The sequence below is a fragment of the Gymnoscopelus microlampas genome (assembly GCF_963454915.1).
Source record: "Gymnoscopelus microlampas genome assembly, chromosome: 5".
Classification (NCBI taxonomy): Eukaryota; Metazoa; Chordata; class Actinopteri; order Myctophiformes; family Myctophidae; genus Gymnoscopelus; species Gymnoscopelus microlampas.
This window is the reverse complement of record NC_139942.1, coordinates 7,823,869-7,848,321: the sequence shown is the minus strand read 5'-3', so window position 1 is coordinate 7,848,321 and position 24,453 is coordinate 7,823,869. Positions and strand designations below refer to the sequence as shown.

At 41.5% G+C, this 24,453-nt stretch overlaps 2 protein-coding genes across 2 annotated transcripts; one reads left to right on the top strand and one right to left on the bottom strand.

Annotated features, from left to right (window-relative positions):
* The first annotated feature begins 872 nt into the window (after window positions 1–872).
* On the top strand, window positions 873–3,891 carry mplkip (M-phase specific PLK1 interacting protein). The gene is made up of 2 exons (XM_084057940.1): window positions 873–1,466; window positions 2,027–3,891. Exons 1-2 carry the CDS (start codon window positions 1,065–1,067, stop codon window positions 2,210–2,212), a joined length of 588 nt encoding a protein of 195 aa, XP_083914066.1. The 5' UTR covers window positions 873–1,064; the 3' UTR covers window positions 2,213–3,891.
* A 4,019-nt stretch (window positions 3,892–7,910) lies between these two features.
* LOC311045870 (UPF0415 protein C7orf25 homolog) lies at window positions 7,911–20,483 on the bottom strand. The gene is made up of 8 exons (XM_084057933.1): window positions 20,347–20,483; window positions 16,526–16,700; window positions 15,502–15,628; window positions 14,914–15,081; window positions 13,442–13,766; window positions 10,517–10,660; window positions 9,825–10,033; window positions 7,911–9,095 (listed from the first exon to the last, which is right to left on the bottom strand). The coding sequence occupies exons 2-8, from the start codon at window positions 16,686–16,688 to the stop codon at window positions 8,930–8,932; spliced, it is 1,302 nt and encodes a 433-aa protein (XP_083914059.1). The 5' UTR covers window positions 16,689–16,700; window positions 20,347–20,483; the 3' UTR covers window positions 7,911–8,929.
* Window positions 20,484–24,453: the final 3,970 nt, after the last annotated feature.

The following is a 24,453-nucleotide window of genomic DNA, read 5'->3' as shown; positions in this document are numbered from 1 at the left end:
AAGTGTGTATAAACTGCATGTACAGTACATGAACAACAACTGTTTACACCCCTTTATTTAATTATCAAGTTCTAACAATGTTTGCTTTGGTGACAATAATAAATCATGGCCCCAATGTTTCAGGTTAAAACAAATATGACCATGGATATAGCTCTGTTTTGGAGGAGAAGATATAGCGGGCGGGCATTCTTGGTTTTAGGGCCTGAATATTTGCACACATTTGTACACAGATTCACATAAAGTGATAAACTCATGGTAAAAGAACAACTAAAACACTGGCATTCATCATGATATGGAACACAACTCTTAAAACAGTTATTTAGTAACTATTTATAATAGTATAGTAAATTATACTCTAGCCAGTGGTGGAAAGTAACATGTATCAAGTACTACTTAAGTACAATTTTGCTGTATTTTTACTTTACTGGAGTACTTCCAATTTCCAATACTTTCTACTCCACTACATTTCAGAGGCAGATATTGTACTTTTACTCATCTACAATTATTTGAAAACTTGAGTTACTTTGTAAAACATACATTAACCACTTCAGCCATGGCTATTTGAAAATAAAAATGTAAACATTTTGGAAACATGTGAAAAGGGATATTGTGCATAATGAGTACTTTTACTTTTAGTACTTAAGTATATTTTGACGCCAATATTTGTGTACTTGTATTCAAGTAAATGTTTAGTTCCGGACTTTTACTTGTAATAGAGTATGTCTACATTGCAGTGATACTAAATGTGACTAACAGTCTCTGTGTGTAAAGGAATGTGTAATCACCACTAGGTGGCGGTGTGTCGCAGCCCGGTCGCTCGCCTTTAACAACCGGAACACGTTTAGCGTTTCCGGTTCCTGTGTGGATATAAACAACAGCAGAGCGGGTCGTTAGTTCAGTTCACTCTCAGAGTTAGTGAGTTCTTCAGTTCATTAACTTCACTCACAGAGCTCTAACTGAACCACAATCTACCTGACAACACATCTAAACACGGCTTTACCTCAACAGCTTCCAGTCGGTTCACTTAGTTAACGTTTATTAGACATTTAAAGCTTTTATATAAAATGCATAGGAACAACGTGCGGCAGCAGCAGCAGAGCCCCGGGGGCGGCCACCGAGGTTCCCCCTCCGGGGGGCTCCTCCAGTCTCCTCCCTGGGCTTCTCCTCCTCCTCCATGGGGCCCCGGAGGAGGAGGCCCCCAGTCTCCTCACTCCTCCTCCTGGGGGCCTCCTCGTGGAGGCCGGGGAGGAGGAGGACAGTATGGAGGTTCTCCTGGTGGATCTCCGGTTCATTTTAACAGAGGAGGAGGTGGTGGGGGTTATGGAGGAGGATCAGGAGGTGGGGGTTACGGGGGTAGGAGCCTCCACAAGCCGCGCCACAGCCTCAGTCCCCGGGGAGGAGGACCTGGAGGGTTCCATCGCTCCCCTTATGGACGATCCCCTCACAACCACAGGAACAGCTACCAGGTAAAAACAAAAACAAGCGCCTTATGTTCAGTGTTGCCATGTCTTGGCTTGTTATAAGCGACTTTTGGCTTGTTGAGTTAAGTGAAAGTATCAATATTGCAATGTAGAAGTGCTCTTGTTAGGTGAAAGTCCGGAATTAAAAATGTACAAAAGTATTATCATCAAAATGTACTTAAAGTACAAAAAGTAGTAAGTACTCAATATTTAAAAAAAATATATATATATATATCATCTGAAAATAGCAGATCTACAAGTTCACAATGCAGTTTTCAAATAATTGTAAGTGGAGTAAAAGTACAAATGTTGCCTCTGCCATGTAGTGGAGTAGAAGTGAAAGTATTGGAATTTACAGGGAAGTACAGTTGAATACAATACAATGTCAAAAGGATTGAACCCAAGGAAGCACTGACAAACAACAATATACAATACTATGCAAACAAACAATGTAACACTCCATAGCAATTATTACTATCTGAATATAGTGCTAAACCCTTTTTGTTTTAACCTAAATCATGACTTTCAATAGAATGTGTGACTAATGAAGTGATGTTTGTCTCCAGGGTTCACCACAGGGCCAGCGGAACGGAGGAGGGGTGGAGAAGTACTTCAGTCCGTCCATGCTTCAGGACCCCTGGTCTGGACTCAGACCCGTCCCGGTGGGGGGCTCTCAGCAGAACACACACAGCCCACAGCAGCAGCAGCGCCACCAGGCCCACTCAGCCCCGTCCGGGAACCGCTACTTCTGATCGGGGAAACCCCCGTCTGGTTTTGCTTGTATTCCGGCACATCTCAACCTCAATTAAGACCGGGAACGCATCTGTGTGTCATTTATTAGATTTCTTTGGGCTATTCAGAAATAGCAGATCTACAAGCTTGTAGCGCGGCACCGAGTGCCGCTCTACAAGCTTGTAGATCTGCTATTTTTGAAGTTTTTTTTCTAAGGAAAAAAACGTATGTTGCTATATCAGTGGTTATCAAGCGTTTTCATGTCAAGGATCACCCGAAATGATATGTATTTGGCCACGGACCTCCTATCTCAACATATGTTGTTCCAGGGACCCCTCCCAGAAGCACAGATCGGAGTTGTTTGCTTTAAAACATCTATTCAAAGATTTGCACAAATGTTCATGATTTTTCAAGAAGAAGACTTTTTGAATAGCCCAAAGAAATCTAAATATGACACGGATGTGTTCCCGGTCTTAATGGGTTAAAGCTAGCTCCTTCTGACTTTTGTTTTTCGGAATTGGCGGTGAATGCTCCTGCACCCCTCGGATGTCTTGACTTTACGATCTAGTTCGGTAAAGCCTGTCTGAAACGGACCTGTTCCTCTGACGTCGGAAGGAGCCTGTATTGACCTTTTATCCACTCAAAAATAGCCGGGAATAGAGGGGGGAAAAGAGTGGACCAAGTGCAGTGCAACTAAGGTCCGTTTTATGAAGATGGGAGGCCACAACACGGTGCTTGGAGCAGAGAGAAATTATTTTATTTACCCTTTTATAAAAAAAAACACTGCGGAACAATTGACAACCCTGATGCAAGTGTGACTGGACTCTGTAGATCCACGACATGATACGTCTGGACACAACTCTAAATGAAAGACATATATTTGTTTGTTTATTTGGTATTTTACAGGGAATACGATTTGTTTAATTTTTTCTAAAGTACGGACGATTCACCAGCAAACCAAAACAGCCAGGGAATGAGATACCTCATTTAAATATGTGATTATGTAGTGAATACATAATGAAGCATTCTGTGATGTCATTATGTAGAAACACATCCTATATGATGTCATTAAGCGATTCATAACGTCGCTGTCAAGCGGAAACCTTGTATGTAAAAAAGAAAAAAGAGAATTTTACTTTTCAGGAAATGTAAAAAAAAAAGAACCTGTGCTCCAATGTAGTTATTATTTAGTCACAAGCTATTGTTAATACTTTTCATTGGTTCAATATTATTTATAAAAGCCACAGACACACTAAAACACTAATAGCAGATCTAGAAGATAACAACGCGTTGTGAGCTTGTAGATCGGCTATTTTTGCTTTTGTGTGAGACACTGGTGTGACAAAGTTGGGCATTAGTAAAGATTACAATACATTTGGAGATATGAGGTTTCTGCCCAGCAGCGACGATAAGTGAAAACAGTTGATAGTTTTGCGCAAATTATGTGTAGTTTTATATATACATATAAGTGACACAACACACCTAAACACTTCAGGTTGTTGGTTTTTAATCAAAAGGAGAATGTGTGAATGTATTTGAAAACCCAGTAAAGATGTTTGTCTTTACAGTGGAAATGAAAGGTCTTTATAATAATGTCAACTCTTCCACACATCAGCAAATATATGCATTATCTTTTACTTTTGGTAAATGCAGCTTGTATACCTTTGTTTTTTAAATAAATGGTAACATTGACAACTTATATCTAAGGTTTGTGGATTTCATCAAATATTTTTGCAGATCTAAAACTGGACTGTTTCATGTTTATAGTGTATATATTTGTATTTACATAAAAGTGAATCTCTTTTTTAAAGTCTTTAACGGTACAGTAAGTGATTTTCTAACCCAGAGATATTTATTACTTGGGTACAACAAAAGGTAACGCATTGTTGAAATAAGTGTTAAATAGCTCTATATTTTGTAATCATTGCTATAGTGTTTGATCAGTAGCGGGTCTCTCCAGCTCTTTAGTAAGCAGGTCAGGATACCGATTTTATCCAATGAGGAGCGAGAACTCATACAGGATACAGAATAAACAAGTGAAATTTGGAAGTGATGACAAAGGACAAAACTGGAACGATGTCAAATTGAATTTGATGAATGGGTTGCCAATTTCCTGATTAGTTGAAATTGGCAACCCACCTGAAAATATATTTTCTGTTTATTAAATAGCATTAAACTTGTTCCAGCTTTTTGTTTTAACAAAATAATATCACTTGCCCTACCTTTTTAATTCTAGTTGGGATGTTAATGTCCTAAAAATGTGTGAAACCAGCCGACACCCTGATGAGTACTTAAGTATGGTACTTACAGTACTTTCTGTTCTGTCAGGTTAAAGTCATGTAAAGCAGGCAACAGCTAGTGAGTGAGTATTGTAATGCTAATAGTTGAGTAGTTAGGTTTGGTCTTTGTGTTGATGTGTCAGACTAATTCAGTGGATTCAAGTTCTCAGTCAATTGGATTCCATAGAGCAGTAGTTCTCAAACCTTTTTGTTTATTTCAAGGACCCCCATAACTCTGAGAGTGTAGACATGGAAACAAATGGTTCCATTTGTACACTCTCAGAGTTACAGACCTGTAAGGGTCCATTTGGAACCGCCTCAAGGACCCCATATGCTCCCTGGACCCTTGAGAACCACTCTTATAGAGGCCAGTGTGTTTCTCTTGGCTTGTAAACGTATTGTCTGTTGCACATCATGTCGTGCACCGAAAATGGCAGATCTACACGCTCGCAATGGTTATTATCACTGCAATGTGTTGTGAGATTGCAGAGCATACATGGGAAACTGGTGACATGCGGCCCCCACCTTCACTTAATGCGGCCCAATATATTATTGATTTCAGCTGTTACAATTCCAAACATGATCCGCTTTAATTACCTAGATATATTAGTAGCTTAATGACTAGAATTACAATTCTATTGTCTTTTACATAAGTATAACTAAATGCATTTGAAATGAAATAAAAATGTTACTTTTCAGGATTCTAATTCACGGTGCGGCGCGTTTTGAGCTTGTAGATCGGCTATTTTTGGCTACTTTTGTGAGACATAGACTGGCAAGTTGCCCACCCCTGTTGTATAGCTACCAGGGGCGGACTGGCCATTTGGCGTACCGGGCAAATGCCCGGTGGGCCGCTACGCCAGTGGACTGAAGAAAAAAAAAAGTTTAAAAAAATATATATATTTTCGCTCCCGTGCCGTTTGAGGTCCCAAAATCTTCCATCGACCTCCATTATAAATCTCTGAACTTTTAAAGGAGTACTATTCTAAAACAATGAAACATTTCAAAGATCCCTTTTCAGGCAAACATGTCCATATTAGGATGAACATTTTAAAGTTTGAATGGGGTTTCTATTCTATATATGACATTTTGAATCATTACAGTCAGTTCACCTTCTTTTGGGTCTTGAGTCGAACCGGAGACATCAAATTTCTCTTTTGGGCCTTGAGTCTTGGGACTTAAGGCCCAAAAGAGAAATTTGATGTCTCCGTGGGAGTAATTGGTTCGACTCAAGACTCTTTTGGGTCTTGAGTCTTGGGACTCAAGACTCAAATCCTGGAAATGGCAAATCAGCATGTGTGGGATTTGAAGGTGCAAGAGTCAGGTAAAAGTTTGAAAAATGTCCAAGTTGGATTTGAACTGGGAACCTTCCGGTTGTAAACCCTGTATCTTAACCACTGCACCACAGTGATTTTTACTGACTTTGTTCACCTGCGTGTCCTTCACTAAAAGATTAGATAAAGGTGCAGGAGTCAGGTAAAAGTTCAAAAATTGTCCTTGTTGGATTTGAACCAGCAACCTTCTGGTTATAAGCCCTGTATCTCAATCACTGCACCACTGTAATTCATCTTTGCATGTTCTTCATTGAAAGGTTAGATAAAGGTGAAACAGCCACGTAAAAGTTGGAAAATATTCCTTGTTGGATTTGAACTCAGAACATTCTGTGTGCAAGGCCTGTATCCTATCCACTGCTCCACCATGGTTCATAGTTTCTCTTGTCTCTTGCAGGCTGTTCACTGAAAGATTAGATACAGACCACAAGAGTCAGATAAAAGTTGGGAAAATGTCCTGGTTGAATTTGAACCGGGAACCGTCTGGTTGCAAGCCCTGTATCTAAACCACTGCACCACAGAGGTTCTTATTATTCTGTTAACTTGCGTGGTATTCACTAAAAGATTAGATAAAGGTAAAAGCCCCAGGTAAAAGTTGGAAAGATGTCCTTGCTGGTTTTGAACTCAGGACCATCTGTGTGCAAGGCCTGTATCTTAACCACTGCTCCACCATGGTACATACTTCCTGTGGTCTCTTGCAAGAGTCAGGTAAAAGTTGGAAAAATGTCCTGGTTGCATTCAGGGGCGGACTGGCCATTTTAGGATTATTACGGTCATTTCCGGGTCGCGCTGCCCAATCATTAGTTACGTTAATGTTTGGGCTGGGATGCTCTCCAGCAGGGGCCTCAGTGCGGCTGCAGAGTTCATGTGCAGGGCTAATAGGTGACCTTTAAATGAGGCAGGTGGCAGCCAGATGGCGCTGTTGACTGTTCTGCCTGCTATTCACAGTTTGCATAAACCAGTCATTTTCCAAACTTACCCAATGTTTTCTACACATTGTAGTAATAAGTCATGTCAAGCTTAAAATGTATTCATTCTTTTTCGGGGACTCATTTTAGTTACATTTCAGTTTCAAACCCAACTTTAAAATACATTAAAACATAACAATGTAACTTTGACAACAAATCACCACACAATGACATTCAGCATGTAAGATGTCTTTCTAGTTTGAAGGTTTGAGTCAACCGTTTCAGCAATACTGTACTGAAATGAAAGGAATGCAATGACCTCCTGATACTTTTCAGTATTATGTTAAATGAGTCACAGTGACCCACCAGAATGGACATGGACATTTAAAATAACACACACACACACACACACACACACACACACACACACACACACACACACACACACACACACACACACACACACACACACACGATCAGCTCTGACGGAACTTATTGTCCAGCACTATAACTTCTCAACGTTCTTAGCTTCAGTTTGAGGCCATTTCATACAATTTGCTACATCTGGGAACTGTAAAATCCTTGTAGTGGTTGATTGAATTCTGAGTGTAAAAATGAAACCAAATACATGTCCATTTGTAAACTCAAGAGTTAAATGAATACTGGGGGTCCGTGGCGTGGTCTAATGCATATTTTAGCAATTTTATATCTTAAAGTTGGTTCTTTTACTTTTATATAAAGCAACTTTTATCGTTGCTATAGGGCAGAAACCTCTTCATATTTCAATCTTTTGTTTTTTGTAAATGAATGCCCTAGTTCATCATATAGTTATTCTAGATTCTATAGTAGACAAAAGTAGCAAAAACAGCAGATCTACAAGCTCACAGCGTGATGTGATGCATTGTGGGCTTGCAGATCTGCTATTTTTGTTCATGTGAAAGTTAAGTGTGTGTGAGGGTTTTATGAATGTATAACAGAGCTTGTAACTAACATTGTGATCTACATTGGATCCATTGGAACATCAGGTTATTTTTTTCCCATTTCCTAAAAAGTAACGTTTTGGACATACAAGCTTTCCACCCAACAGCAACTATATCATGGTGCTCCTTGAAATTAAAAAGGTTGAGAATCACTGCAATGTTAAGAAGCAAACAACACCGTCATTCTACAGAGTATAAATGAACTCAGCCAGTCATGTCGTTTCAGTCATTTGAATGCTTTATTATCATTTTTTAAACTTAGAGTAATCATACAAGATATCTATACTTTTATCTGTACATAAAGTTAATATTCCATCTACAGATACCGACAGAAACATCCTGTACATCTTGTAGGAAAAATAATACACAATGAATTGCAGCAACTCTTTCAAAAAAAATAAACAAGGCTCATGACTGAATAAACAAACCGTTAACATGTTAAACAGCATCAAGTATTAAAGGTGATTAAGTGATGTCATTTTTGTTAGACTGAGTGTTAAATAGCTGTATATTCTGATAGTAATCATTGCTATAGTGTTCGTTCATTAGGAGTCTCCCTGTCTCTCCAGCTCTTTAGTAAACAGAAAATACATTGTCAGGTCAGGATACACATTTTAGCCAATCAGGAGAGAGAACTCATACAGGATACAGAATAAACAAGTTAAATTGGAAGTGATGACACAGAGAAATGATAAATGGGTAGCCTCTCCTGATTCGATGGAATAGGGCATTGGTTCTCAAAGTGGGGTCCGGGGACCCCCAGGGGTCCTTGGGGGTGTACCAGGGGGTCCCCAGCATTATTAGTTAATTAGTTAAATTAGTTAATAAAGCGTCAAAATCATGTTAACCCCTTTCCCCATATTTTATACTTTGGCTATTCAAAAATAGCAGATCTACAAGCTCATAGCGCGGCACCGAGTGGGGGGGTCCCTGGAACATACAGAATGGACATATTTTGAGATGGGGGTTCGCGGCCAAATACATATCATTTTGGGGGTCCTTGACATGAAAAGGTTTGAGAACCACTGAAATAGGCAACCCACCTGAACATTTATTTTCTGTTTATTAAAGAGCTGGAGAGACAGGGAGACTCCTGTTACTGAACAAACACTCTATAGCAATATAACTATAAGAATATAGAGCTATTAACAAAAAAAACTTTTGTTGTACCCAAATAATAAATATCTCTTAAACTACCTTTAATGATCACCAAACCAAAACTGATTGGATGGCATGTTGTCAAATGGGCGTGGCCCTCCACTCCTTCCCCTCTGTCAGAGCGCGGGGTTGGTGGATGAACACGCTGTACCGGACGCCCTGATTGGCCGCCGCCCTGACGAAGCCGCTGTTGGCCGTCATGGTGATGGCCCTGAGGCCGTCGCCCGTTCCGAAGATCATGAGAGACCTGCGAGACACGCACGCGCGCACACACACACACACACACACACACACACACACGCACACACGCACACACACACACGCACACACACACAGTGGTGGAAGAAGTACTCAGATTATCTTACTTAGGTAAAAGTATCAAATACCTTAATATGAAAATACTTTGTAACAAGTAAAAGGCCTACATTAAAAACTTTACTTGAGTAAAAGAGCAAAAGTATTGACATCAAAATACACTTTACAGTACTTAACTCATTCAGTGCCCAGCTTATTTATGGAATTTTGGGTGCCACAGCTAAAATTCATTGTAAAAGAAAAGTGCTTAGGAGCCGAGATACAGCCTTTTTAAGTTAGAAGTTAAACAAAGAGTGAATGGAGCAGCAAATCTTCAAATCATCATATCTTGGGTTCTGAACATGTTTTTCCCCCCCCAAAAAATGGGGTAAAAAAAACCCGTCTTTGACGTCATGTGGCGCACGGGGCGTCAGGCCACGTGACGTCTTTGACGTCATGTGGCACTGGATGAGTTAAGTAAAAGTACTCAAATTTGACCAACGTTGTGATCTTGTAGATTGCTATTTTCAAATACCAAAGTGAGTAATGCATGTTTTATAATAATAATGTAAATGAGCAAAGTAACTAAAGCTGTCAAAGTATTAAAAAAATGGAAATTCTCAGGTGAAGTAAACGTAACTAAAATGTGTACTCAAGTACAGTAGCTGAGTAAACCACTGACCTGTGGTTGACCTTTGAACTGGTTGTGAGTGTGTGTGTGCGTTCTGAAGGCTGGTCAGGGACCACTCGAACCCGGGCCAGCAGCTCGTCGGCTCGCTGCTTCTCTCCCGGGCCGCCCAGCGTCTCCAGGATCACGTGGAAATCGTGTACGGCCGACTGGCAGGCGAACAGCTCCTTGTCCTTCATGAACGAGTCCAGTTTGGGTAGAACCTAAGGAGGAAGACAATGGGAGGAATGATAGTTTTAATGTTTTTTTTGTAGAAGCTGGACTCATTTGTATCATTTGCACTTATGTGACGGCTTAAAGCAAACAAAAACTTGCAATCACTATGTGTACGTTACGTTTTAACCACTTGAACCCCAGCATCCATATTCTAGGGGGGGAACATTAGCCAAAATCAGCAGATCTAAAAGCTCACAACGTGTCAAAAGCTGTTTTTGGCAAAGAGGTTTGGGTGTAGACAGATAAAAAGCACTCCAAGTACAGAGACAATTCAGGCCCAGTTTACCCAATCAAGTGGTTAATATGAATGTTTGTTTATGTTATGCTTTATTTATGTTCATGTAACAGTTCGACATTGGGCTGTTGAACCCCAGTAAGAGAGCATCAATAAATCCATCAGTGGGAAAGAACAGCTTGACCTGTTTTTTTTGGTGACGTCACAGTGACGTCACAGTGATGTCACAACGTACCTTCTCTTGTCTCTCCTGCGCCGCCTGCTCGGTCAGCACCTCCTCTTTGAAGGAGAAGTGACATCGCCCGTGTGACAACGACGACACGTACGTGATGAGGGTGGTGATGTCCAGGTTGACCCGGCAACACTCCTCCACCTTCAGCTGAGTGGGGAGGAGCAAACACAACATGTAAAGGAAAAGCATTGTAACTTTGAACCACTTGAACCCTAGCGTTGCTATAGACGGGTTTCCGAGCGACGTCATCACAGAGCAGAATGCGCAATCTGCGCATGCGTGGGGGTAAGGCGCGTTCGAAAATACAGCCCTGAGCGGCAGTGAGCGCACTGGCCAATACAAACTAATAGGCGAGTGTGCTCCGGTGCGTAATTTCCAAACGCACCCATAGGCTTCCCCCGCATCTGCGCGGTCATATTCCTCTCATGTTTACTAACAGGAAACCTGTCTATAGGCTCTATGCACAGAAGCCATATTATCACTTCCTTCACAGGTGTTACCAATGATACTGATGAAGGCTCTGTTCCATTTAGTCTAGCACAGTGGTTTCCACGACCCCCATAACTCTGAGAGTGTACAAATGGAACCAAATGGACCCTTGGTTCCATTTGTACACTCTCAGAGTTACACACCCGTAAGGGGCCATTTGGAAGCCCATGAGGGTCCCTGGACCCCAACTTTAGACCCACTGGTGTAACAGAGTGTTTCCAGTGAGCCAACATGCACAACATCAGCACCCTGTCACTCTGTTTGACCAGAATGGAACAGAGCCTTCATTAGTATCATTGGTAACACCTGTGAATTTCTTCATAATATGGCTGCTGTGAATAGAGCCTATTCTGGGGAGGGGGAACATGAGCCAGCCAATCTAATAGCTCTCAATGCATTGCGTTACTTAGGCTTGTTTTGTCTTGACCACAATGTTACAATTTTTTACTTAGACAGCATGTTATTTAGATAGATGCTAGGTTCATAGTTTACCTGGTATCCTAGTGTCAATGTACAGATTATTATTTTGACAGTAATGTTTTAGACTGATGCTAGGTTCTTGGTTTACCTGTGATCCTAGTTTACTGAGGCACTACGCTGTCTCTTATGCATTGATATAAAATATTAAAAAATATATTTGGTACGTGTTTAGTGTTTACCTTGCTTATTGCTAAATGCCTAAATTGTAAACGGTCCCAATACGAATTGCTGTGAGCTTGTAAACTGGCTATTTTCACCAAAGAGGTTTGTTTGGTGTAGAGCAGGGGTCTTTACCGTTTTCAGGCCAAGGACCCCCTAGCTGAGAGAGAGATGAAGCAGGGACCCCCTCTATATCGTATAAAATTGTGTTTCAGATTCAACATTTTTTGTTTACGTGGTCTGCTCTTTTTTCCCTCTACACCTATATATAGCCTCTTTGCCAAAAATAGCCGATCTACAAGCTCTCAACGCCTCGCGCTGCGAGGCGTTGAGAGCTTGTAGATCGGCTATTTTTGGCTTAAGTTCTCCTCAGAAAAGGGATGCTAGGGTTCAAGTGGTTAAGGTAAAAAAAAATCATATCACACAAAGATTTGGCGGACCCCCTGTAGTAACTCTGAGGACCCCCTAGGGGTCCCGGGCCCCCTGTTGAAGACCCCTGGTGTAGAGGGGAGGTCGCTGAGCACTGCTGCGCAGACGTTCTAGAGCAGTGGTTCTCAGAGTGGGGTTCGGGGACCCCCAGGGGGTCCACAGCTATGCCAGTTAGAAACCAAATTGACTACTACAGGTCTGTAACTCTGATAGTGATCCCTACGGATCCAATTGGTTCCATCTGTACACTCGCAGAGATATGGGTGTCCGTATACCAAAAAAGGGGGTCCTTGAAATGTTTTGAGAACCAATGTGCTAGAGAATAGGCTCTATGCACAGCAGCCATATTGGAAAGAAATTGGGCCTCTTCTTACTTCCTTCACAGGTGCTACCAATGATACTAATGAAGGCTCTGTTCCATTCTGGTCAGGGTGCTGATATCGTGCATGTTGGCTCACTAGAAACACTCCATTTTGGTTTCCAAATGGCCCCTTATGGTGGGTGTGTAACTCTGAGAGTGTACAAATGGAACCAAATGGACCCTTGGGCGTCCACGAAAATAAGACAACCACTATACCACACTAAATGGAACAGAGCCTTAATTAGTATTATTGGTGACACCTGTGAAGAAGTAAGGAAGGGGCCCAATTCATTCCCAATATGGCTGCTGTGCATAGAGCCTATTTTCCGTGGAGAGAAACTGTCTCTCTCTCACGGTGAATGAGGACGATCTGAGCTGCTCCGATCTCCTCTGTGTGTGTGTGTGTGTGTGTGTGTGTGTGTGTGTGTGTGTGTGTGTGTGTGTGTGTGTGTGTGTGTGTGCGTGCGTGCGTGTGACTGTCGGAGCTAGGCAGAGACTGCTCATAGGTGAATGCATGGCTTGAACGTTTCAGCAATAGAGTTTTGAAACCGTTTTAAATTCAGAATCAATATGTAACCAATTGATTGCTCCTATTGGCTGCTCCAATCTGCCCCAAACTAAGCACAAATGGGGTTCTACAGCAGTGTTAAACACACAAAAAGCCATAACTCTGTGGCTATTACTCTGATCAATATCGGAGTGGATTTGAAGGCAGCGCAGGGGTCAGAAAATCAAGTTTTAATTAAAGAAAAAGTATAAAAAAGTAACAAACTGAAGTAAAAGTATGTTGAATTAAATCTACGCTTACAAGCACAATTTATTCAAAATGTGTATGTGACTAATTGCTACCCAAATGTAATGAAATAAAAATGTAAACTAAATAAATCAACAAAATATAACTAAATAAATAAACTAAATGTAAACTAAATGGATAAACTAAATGTAAACAAACTAAATAATTTAAATGTAAACTAAACAAATAAACTAAATGTAACTGAATCCCTACCCACCTCTGGGAAGGCCAGACGCTCCACCACCGTGTGTCGATCCACTCTGGTCAGACCTGCCGCTTCGTCGTCGTCGTCCTCTTCTTCCTCGTCGTCGTCACCCTCGCTGTCCCCCTTGCCGTCGATCACCTCTCGCTCTGTGCCCGCCTCCTCCTCCTCCCCCTCCTCCTCCTCCTGCTCCGCCCCGCCCTCCTCCGCGTTGACGGCCACGATGTCTCCCCTCACGTTGACGCCCATGGTCCTCAGGGTGTCGGCCATGGGGCGGGACACTCCGTTGTAGAAGGCAAAGATGACGCTGGGCTGGCTGTACTGGACGGGCTGCTGGCGACTGACACAACACAAGGTTCATTTGTCGAGTTGAGTGAATTTTATTTGTAAAGCCCGTCTAAAAACAACCAGGTTGCCCAAAGTGCTGTACAACAGGATAAAACAACCACAAGTGTAAACAAACAATAAACAACAATCAACAAGGTTCTTGGTTTACCTGGGATCCTAGTTTCTTGAGGCACTAAACTGTATGCATTTACCTTGCTTATTTTAACCCATTCAGACCGGGAACGCATGGGTCATTTTAAGATTTCGTTAACTATTCAAAAAATAGCAGATATACAGACATACATATATATTTTTTTTCTTGTGAACATTTGTGCAAATCTTTGAATGTATATAATTTTAAAGCAAACATTTTGAACTCAAATCTTTGCTTCTGGGGGGGTCCCTGGAACTAGATATTTTGAGATGGGGGTCCGTGGCCAAATACATATAATTTTGGGTGGTCCTTGACATGAAAATGTTTGAGAACCACTGATACTACTATAGCAACATATGTTCTTTCCAAAACAATTAGAAGACATTTGTAGAATCACCGGAAGCAAAGATTTGAGTTACAAACGTTCACTTAAAAAATATATATTATTCAAAGGTTTGCACACATTTTCACAAGCAGATATACAAGCTTATGAGCTTACATTACTATTTTTGAATAGCCAATGACATTTAAAAATGACACAACAGATGCGTTCCCGGTCTGAATGGGTTATGTCACTCTGGATAAGAGCATCTGCTAAATGCCTAAATAGGCTCTATTCACAGCAGCCATATTATCGCTTCCTTCACAGGTGTTACCAATGATACTAATGAAGGCTCTGTTCCATTTAGTGTAGCACAGTAGTTCTCAGATTTTTGAATGTCAGATTTCCACGACCCCCATAACTCTGAGAGTGTACAAATGGAACCATTTGGTTCCATTTGTACACTCTCAGAGTTACACACCCGTAAAGGGCCATTTGGTAGTGTTTCCAGTGAGCCAACATGCACAATATCAGCACCCTGACTCCGTCTGACCAGAATGGAACAGAGCCTTCATTAGTATCATTGGTAACACCTGTGAATGTCTTCATAATATGGCTGCTGTGAATAGAGCCTATTATAAAAATGTATTGTAAAATTCTATTGGATATGACAGGAACCACTACCTGGCCTCCAGGAAGTCCTCAGCCTGGCTGATGATGCTCTTGTCTCCGTATTGGCCACGCCCCTGCCAGATGTTATGGAGAGCCTCCGCCTTGCGACCAATGGCCTTCACCCAGGTGTGTCCCCCATTGGCTACCACATCCACCACCAGACACTGCTTGGTCCCGCCCCTGTCCACATAGCACAGTTATATAGTTATAATTAAATACACCTAACAAAATAACCAAAACTACACTATTGACAACATATTCGACTTAAAGCCTTGTCTTCATATAATTGTTCTTCACTAATGCTCAATAAAAGATGAGCCCATTTTTGTCGACTCACTCTGAGTCTCATTGGAGGACTGTGGACAGTTCAGAAACCTGCCTACCAATGACATCATCGATGGGGATTCCAAGCTAATGAACTACAGCCTTTCTATTCCTGGGAAGTTAGTGTACCAAAAATAATCTCACCCTTGACTACCCCATATTACAAGAAATAAAACTGAAACCAACACTTAACAAGAACTAAACTAAGCTGAAATTGAATACAAACAGTCAAAACGAAATAATTAAAAATAATGAAAAACATAAAACTCTACTAACCCGTCCAGGTATGAGAACACGTGAAGCACGCTCACGACGTCTGTCAGGCTCTCAGCTGATTGGACGATGGCGGTCAGGTGGGCGAGGTTAGTGCTCTGGAGGTGGGACTCTTTGATGAGCACTTTGCCTGTCAATCATGACACTTTACTTTTAATTGTCACACAAATGATTGTGATTAACGGATTTAATTGTGCTTTTCCATTTAACGTTGGAACGATAAAAATCGAATTTCTATTTGGGACAACACTGTCGATTGTTATCCCCGTGTTATAAAATTATAAAGTTGTAAAAATGACATCTCTGTTTGTGTATTTTTTTTGGTCATATCTGCCCTGTGCAGTTCTTGTCTAAAAGCCAAAGTAAAATGACGATGGCTGGTGCCACTAATATAAACAAATAATGTACTATCACCAACCAAAATATGTCATATTTAATCATTTTATACTCAACATGTGTAAAAAAATAAAATAAAGAAATACATATTGTGGAAATAGCTGATACACAATCTAACAACGCGTTGACACGTTGCGAGCTAGTAGATCTGCTATTTCCACTACTTTAGAAAACATATTAACACTTCTTCAACATGGAAATGATTGCAACGATAGGCTCTATTCACAGCAGCCATATTATGAAGACATTCACAGGTGTTACCAATGATACTAATGAAGGCACTGTTCCATTCTGGTCAAACAGAGTCAGGGTGCTGATATTGTGCATGTTGGCTCACTGGAAACACTCTGTTACACCAGTGGGTCTACAGTTGGGGTCCAGGGACCCTCATGGGCTTCCAAAGGGCCCCTTACAGGTGTGTAACTCTGAGAGTGTACAGGGTCCATTTGGTTCCATTTGTACACTCTCAGAGTTATGGGGGTCGTGGTGGAAACCACTGTGCTACACTAAATGGAACAGAGTCTTCATTAGTATCATTGGTAACACCTGTGAAGGAAGTGATAATATGGCTGCTGTGCATAGAGCTTATAGCGATGAGGCGATTATGTAATGATTGTAGACAGACACGTACCGGCCTCCACGCGGCGCAGAAAGCGCAGCTCGGCCTTCAGCTTGCTGCAGAGCTTGGCGCGTCCCTCCACGCTGCGCGGCTGCGCGGCGCACAGCGCCTCCACGCGCTGCAGCAGGCCCTGGGCTGCTGCCATGCGGTCCTGCAGCATCGACTGCATGGACATGACTGACGCATTCTGCCTTGATGCACACGCACACGCACACGCACGCACACACACACACACACACACACACACATACATACACATTTGTATTAATATACATGTCAGGACATCAGCATTCTAGGACAGCAATTTTATGAACGCCATTTTGTATACATTTTGACATTTTGATTTTATTTTTATGAATACATTTTAATTGTGTCCAATCTGCATGGTAGAGTATGTTAAATACAACATAACTTATATATTGTCTCCCTGCTCTTCTATTGAGACATTTAGATCGTGTCAAAGGTCATGTCTCACCTAGACACAGGATCTGACATGAATTTTGATCTATTAGCTCAATGGTAAAAAAAAGTCAGCTCTTGCGCAGGAAACCGGGTTCAAATCCGGGGTAGAAGAGGAGCTTTAAACATTGAACATTGAACATTGAACATTGAATATTTTTCCAACTCTACTAATCTTTTTCAACCATTAAGTGCCATTTTTCTTGGTCCTCACAATGTCTATTTCTGAAATTCTACTATACTTGTGGGGACATTTGGTCCTCACAAGTATAGAAAGAATCATTCCAGAAGGAAAAGGATATCTATTTTGTATCTATTTTCAACCTTATCTTCGTATAATTGTTCATTATAAGATGGCAGCATTTCTGTCTACTCAGGAGGGCTGTGGACAGTTCAGAAACCTGCCTACCAGTGACATCATCGATGGGGCCGGGATTCCAAGCTAATAGAAACTGCAGCCTTTCTCTTGATGACCAAGCTTGCCTACCGATGATGTCATTGGTAGGCAGGTTTCTTGAACTGTCCACAGCCCACCAATGAGACACAGAGTGAGTAGACAGAAATGGTGCCATTTTATAATGAGTGTGGACCAGTTATATGAAAATAAGGTTGAAAATGTATGTAATATCATCCATTTTTGTGTGTTAAGAATATGTTATGTATAGAATATCAACCATTTAAGTGTTATAGAATACATAATGTAATGTTTGGAATATGAGACTGATAGAAATATTTTGATTGATCATAATTTGTCTAGTGTCCTAAACCTGCTTTAAATGTCAAATTAATATAAGGGTGTCATATTGGCCTAAATTCTGTACTCTACTCTCCCTATTTTCTCCTGTCTCTGTCTATGCAAGGTCAAACTAGCTACAGGGAGTACAGGCGTTCTGTGACTATCTATTGTTTTGAGAACACTATATCTTGGTGTTCTCCTCCAATGCATAACCCTTCTCGCAGTGTCACGAAGTTACCTCTGACCAGTGACAGGTCAGAGCCGAGGCCAACGTGTTGTTCGAGACATGTGGACGCTGTTTGTTCAAAGATAAACGGTCACACCATCATCATCATCTTCATCATCTACCATCATCATCCTCATCTGACGACGACGTAATCATCACTATCCACCAATGGCAGGATGACACCTCCGACGGCTGGATGCTCGATGTATCTTCAATGATGTCATATGTTTATGTTAACGGACGCTGTTAAAGACCAGTGCTTTCTCTGTTTAGCGGCAGAGAGACACGACCGATGATGCCTACCATACCTGTGATACTGTAACCTTCCTCTCTCTCTGTCTGAATACAAGATCTTTCATTACATCCAATGGCTGCCTGTGTTCTGAGTCTGTTTTTTTCTTTATCGCCTTTTATGAAAATGTTCTAATACTTAAATAAATATCGATGTGATGTTTCGCCATGCATCGATATTTATATATATGGTTGATAAGGAAAAAACATACGTATCAGAGACATTCTAGGGTTAGGTAAAAACACGGCAGGCTGCCTAAGGTCCTTATACCTTAGTACACAGTGAAGCAACGCCGCTGCATAAGGCCCTTATACGTTATATTACACAGTGATGTAATTCAGTGTTTGTTTGTTTTTCAGGCCGCAACCCCTCAGAATAATCACATTTGAACTGAGGACCCCCCTCAGAATAATCATATTTGAACTGAGGACCCCCCTCAAAATAATCATATTTGAATTGGGGACCCCCCTCAAACTAATCTATTTGAACTGGGGACCGCCCTCAAAATAATCATATTTGAACTGGGGACCCCCCTCAAAATAATCATGTTTGAACAGGGGAACCCCACCCTGACAAGGACTTGGAATTATAGGAGTTGAGGCCTTACATTTAGTTGTATTGTGAAAATAAAAGATGTTGCGAGGCGGTGTGAGCTTGTATCTGTTAATTTAAAAAATGTTGCCTCTTTCTTAGGTAATATTTGACAATTTGGCCAATGTTTGACCATTTTTATAGTATATTTACTTATTTTTTTATTACTTTATTATTTAATTTGATCAAGGTATTATAAAGGTCTTAAAAGTCCTTAAATTGTCACTTTAGAAATGTACAGATACCCTGTAATACAAAATACTGTATGTTCACTGTTGAGTGAGAAAACAATGTTGCACATTAAAGCAGATGACATCCCCCGCAAAAAGAAAATCATTTGGGGACCCCCCTAGGGGTCCAACTCCCAACCCACAGTTTGAGAACCACTGATGAAATTAACACAACTGCAGCTAACCACATTAATCAGTTAGTTAGACGTATAATCACATTAAACCATTCAATGTTTAACGGCATCATTTTAGGTGCCGTTTGCACGCTCTCAGTTACACACCCGTAACACCTGTGGAGGAGTTAGGGAAGAGGCCCAATATGGCGCACAGCAGCCATATTGGAAAGAGATTGGGCCTCTTCCTTACTTCTTTCAGGTGTTACCAATGATACTAGTAAAGGCTCAGTTCCATTCTTGTCAAACAGAATCAGGGTGCTGATATTGTGCATGTTGGCTCACTGGAAACACTCTGCTACACCAGTGGGTCTCAAAGTGTGGTCCAGGGACCCTCATGGTTCCTTGAGGGGGTTCCAAATGGCCCCTTACGGGTGTGTAACTGTGAGAGTGTACACATGGAACCAAATGGACCCTTAACTGTGAGAGTGTACAAATGGAAACTTATGGGTGTGTTCTGTGAGAGTGTACAAATGGAACCTTATGGGTGTGTAACTGTGAGAGTGTACAAATGGAACCTTACAGGTCTGTAACTCTGAGTGGACAAATGGACCCTTACAGGTCTGTAACTCTGAGTGGACAAATGGTCCCTTACAGGTCTGTAACTCTGAGAGACTACAAATGGAACCAAATGGACCCTTACAGGTCTGTAACTCTGAAAGTGTACAAATGGAACCAAATGGACCCTTACAGGTCTGTAACTCTGAGAGTGTACAAATGGAACCAAATGGACCATTACCCTCATTTGGTTCCATTTGTACACTCACAGTTATGGGGGTCCTTGAAATTGAAATAGTTTTAGAGCCACTGTGCTACACTAAATGGAACAGAGCCTTCATTAGAATGATTGGTAACACCTGTGAAGGCAGTAAGGAAAGAGGCCCAATTTCTTTCTAATATGGCTGCTGTGCATAGAGCCAACTTTCAAACATCATTGTGTTTCACTATAACACTGTATTCATGTATAATAGCCTAACTAGACAAATGCTAGCAGTGTGGTTATAGCTGAGGGTTAGCTTTAGCAGTCACAGTTAGCTTCTTTCTATTCCTGTTCGTCAACAGTTTGTCATTTCAAAGCAAACGAGACGTAAGAATCTGTTTTTAAAAAAAAGCATAATTCACTCACAGACAGCAGTGGGTCTACAGTGTGTGAAACCTGCGACGTGTTTGTTTGTTTGTTGCTCCACGAGCAGCAAGGATCCGTCGGCGACGTCACAGAAAAGCGTCGAAATTGCGGAAAGGCTCCGTCGCACGTGTGTGACGTCACTGGTCCATCCTACAGTCGTGCGTGCGTGAACCTAGCCCTAGAATGTCTGTGATCTTACATACATTTCAAGTATTCCAAATACACAGTCATCCCCCTCGTAGGCGCGCTGTGTAGTGACGATCTGCGCGGCCGTAAAAGTGCTCTAAACTCCGTCTGTACTCACCCAATAATTAATTCCTAAGACTTGGAGTCATTTTTTGTCCTCTAGTGTCATATCCATTTGAAAGTTCTGGCAGAAAACGTGTGTTTAGTCAAATAACTCCACTTTTCCACGAGCTTCACACGGACGACTGTCTGGATGCGCTAGGGGGGCCGACTTGAGTGACGGACCGATTTACTTGTGTGGGTCCGTCACTCAAGTCGCGCCCCCCTAGCGCGTCCGTGTGAAGCTCGTGGAAAAGTGGAGATATTTGACTAAACACACGTTTTCTGCCAGAACTTTCAAATGGATATGACACTAGAGGACAAAAAATGACTCCAAGTCTTAGGAATTAATTATTGGGTGAGTACAGACGGAGTTTAGAGCACTTTTACGGCCGCGCATATCGTCACTACACAGCGCGCCTACGAGGGGGATCTATGACTGTGTATTTGGAATACTTGAAATGTATGTAAGATCACAGACATTCTAGGGCTAGCGTGAACCCAACGGACACTTGTTTCCATGGAACCAGTTTTGCTCCTTGAGAAGAAAATGTCAAATAACCAGTGCTTTCGTACTTAAGTGAAAGTATCAATATTGCAATGTAGAAACACTCTGTTACATTTTAAATGTACTTGAGTAAAAGTGTAAAAGTATTGGTATCGAAATGTACTTTAAGTACCAAAAGTAAAAGTACATATTATTGCAGAATGTCCCATTTTGCAAGGTATAATGCATGTGTATAAAATGTATTCAAATCTTTAGTTACTTTCCACCACTACAAATAACAGAGTGACAGCTATGGGGAGTCACAATGGATTCACTTATACTGTATACAGTGGTCACTGGTCGACAAAGTATAAGTAAATATACTCAAGTATTCACAATTCACATCACAAGTATAAAAGCACATTTTATTGTAAGAGTCTGATGTTCCAATATAATAGCTGTTTAAATAATTATACGGGCATTTTTTAAAGCAGCACTATGTCACTTTTTTTTATGAATAAAATGTAATTTTGTCCATTTTTTGTTGAGCAGTGGTTCTCCACCTTTTCAGGCCGTGACCCCCCAACATGATCATATTTGAACTGGGGAATTTGTATGGGTCGGGAGTAGGCATAAATATCCTTTTCTTTTGTTTCCTACATTAAACAATTTAAAAAACGCAGAAAACACAGACACAATAAACCAGTAATCAATAGTGAGCAGTCAGACGATCAATACGGTCCCATTGCCGTTTCACTGTGGGCTTATAGCTCTATTTAATACAGCATGAACACCACTGAGCACTGTTTCCCAAACAGTGGGCCGGGACCCATGTTCGGATCGCGGACCAATTTTTATGGGTCGGGAGTAAATATCCTTTCTTTTGTTTCCTACATTAAACAATTTAAAATAATTCCAACATTTTTCCAAAGTATTTCACAAATAAAAAGTTAAATAAATTATCAAATAATTGCCATGAAAACAATTAAATTAAATTAAAGATATTTTTTGGGGTCTTTTTCTGCCTTTGAAAGTAGACTGACAGGAAACAGGGAGAGAGAAGGGGGATGACAGTCAGAAAAACAGCTGCATCTTGAGTTGACCTTTTTTGCCCTGCATTTCGCGGGACATGCTATTTTCAACATGCTGTTACAAGGCAAGGGGCTGTTGCGGTTGGAATGTTTTTTCTCTGTGCGAGGCACACTGATACCGTGTGTGTTTACAAACGGTCGGCAAGCGATCATAATGGATTTACATTTTCTGTGACCAGTTGAAAAGGTAAAAAGAAACAAAAATTGCTGGCAGTGGGAAAACACAGCCAGAAATAAGTCTGGCAGTCAATGAGTTAACACATTGAGTGCCAAACACGAGAATTCTTCTTATTTATTTTTCCCACAAGGGGCGCTCTAACGCAACTTAGGAATCATCCTAGGTCCCTGTAAAATGGAATGGACGGATGTGACAAGGGCCCAAAAAGCTCAAATGTGAATGATCCAAGCACCACCGAAGAAGAGTACACCCATAAATCACATTAAAAAAAAAAGATTGCCTCCTTTCATGTTAACATAAGTGTTTCCAGAAGACTGTTAGGGTTTAGAAGACATTGAGTAGAATCTAAAATAATAACCTGCTGGCACGGATTCATAAACCACAGATGACTTGAGCACAGTCCATAATGCTCTTCTGTATTGCAGAAAACAGACACAATAAACCAGTGATCAATAGTGAGAAGTCAGCCGATCAATGCGGTCCCAGTGTCTTAAGGGTCCAGTGCTCATCATCAAACTCATCATCACAACTTGTATAACATTGCACGTTACAGGTCCTCAAAGACTCTCATGTCATGGCTGCCAGTTCCCACCTGATGTCGTGAGGGAGTTCAGACTGCTCCACACGGTACTGAATAACAGCTAGCTTGCATAACATCTTCAGGCTAGGACTTAAGGTTAGGATATACATGTCATTGGGTTGGCGGTGGTAATTTTCGGAACTCCCAAAGACGATGACGCGATCTCCCACCATACAACAACAGCACTTCGAAAAGAATGGTCCTCTCCCCTTGGACTCAACCTTAGTCCAGGAGAAGGTCTCTGGATTGAACTTCCACAGGTAACCACCTATAAGGTCCGCAGGCAATTTAAGGTAAATTCACTGTTTTCAAATATGTACAGCTCTCCATTGTAGGCAAAGGCTGAATGTAACTCGCTTCCTCCTGGAAAAGGCTGTGCAGAAGGTGAGTTCAGCCAGCAGTTGGTCTCTGTGTCAAACATTTTGATGTAGTTGTAGTGGTCCACCCCCCTGCCCCCAAATACAAACATCTTTGTCCCGATGATAGTGGCAGTGTGTTATGATGAAACAGGTGGTGGTGGTCCTCTGGTGTTAATTAAAGACCAGACCATTGTGGTGGTGTCCAACCTGTAGGTGTCATTAGTGTATCCAGTCTTCCAGTGGTATCCTCCATGGATAAACATGACCTTCCCCAAGACACAGGCTGAGTGGTTCCCCCTTTCCTCTGGAACAGTCCCTGACACCCTAGGTTTGAACCATCTGTGGGTGTCGACATCAAATGCATAAAGCACGTTGCGGTAAAGACCCCCCGCAGACCCTCCCCATATGTAGACAATATATTCTATCGGCACAGCTGTGTAGCCCGTATGCGAGTAACACTTAAACAAAATGAACGTTTTGGAACCTCCAGTTTTCACTGGGGCCAACTTCCTCCAGCGTAAAGACAGTGTTGAAAATGTAGGTATAAAAGTCAGTCTCGTCTCCAGAGTCATAATACTTAATTCCAAAGGTGTACACCTTGTGCTTCACTGCGGTAGCAGCAAAAGATCCTGTTCCTCTGTTCACAAGTACTGTCCAGTCGAACATTTCTCACACTGTAAATCCTTTTGGATGTAAAGACTCTGTCCTGAACAACAACAAAATGGAGTCCTAATGTGCGTGTTTATGCTTATATTGCTTCAGTGGCGCAAATGTCACGCAATGCTTGGCCAATCAACAAAGCATGAAGCCTCAGCCCCTTCGACCCCGCTCCTTGTATGGGTATCTCGGCCTGTTCCTTATACGGGTATCTTGTATATCGTCTCTGTCGGGTGGGAAACCTCATACATCCAAAACTGTTCATTTTCAGGATTCAAATTCAAAAGTAGCAGATCTACAAGCTCGAAACGGGTGGCTTCGCGCCGCGTTTCGTGTTTGTAGATCTGCTACTTTCGGCCGTTAATTTACGAAAACACACAAAAGGTCAAAATATGCAGATATGAGGTTTCTGCCCGACAGCAACACTATAGACAGTGGTCTTTATCGTAAAGTTCCAGAACTAACGGTTA

Excerpts from the sequence above, each read along its gene's own strand:
- LOC311045870 (XM_084057933.1), bottom strand. The coding sequence starts at position 16,688 with ATGTCCATGCAGTCGATGCTGCAGGACCGCATGGCAGCAGCCCAGGGC. Across the intron at positions 13,767-14,913 it reads GAGGACTTCCTGGAGGCCAG|TCGCCAGCAGCCCGTCCAGT; the intron begins GTAGTGGTTCCT and ends GTGTTGTGTCAG. Across the intron at positions 9,096-9,824 it reads AGTTCAAAGGTCAACCACAG|GTCTCTCATGATCTTCGGAA; the intron begins GTCAGTGGTTTA and ends CGTGTCTCGCAG.
- mplkip (XM_084057940.1), top strand. The coding sequence starts at position 1,065 with ATGCATAGGAACAACGTGCGGCAGCAGCAGCAGAGCCCCGGGGGCGGC. Across the intron at positions 1,467-2,026 it reads ACCACAGGAACAGCTACCAG|GGTTCACCACAGGGCCAGCG; the intron begins GTAAAAACAAAA and ends GTTTGTCTCCAG.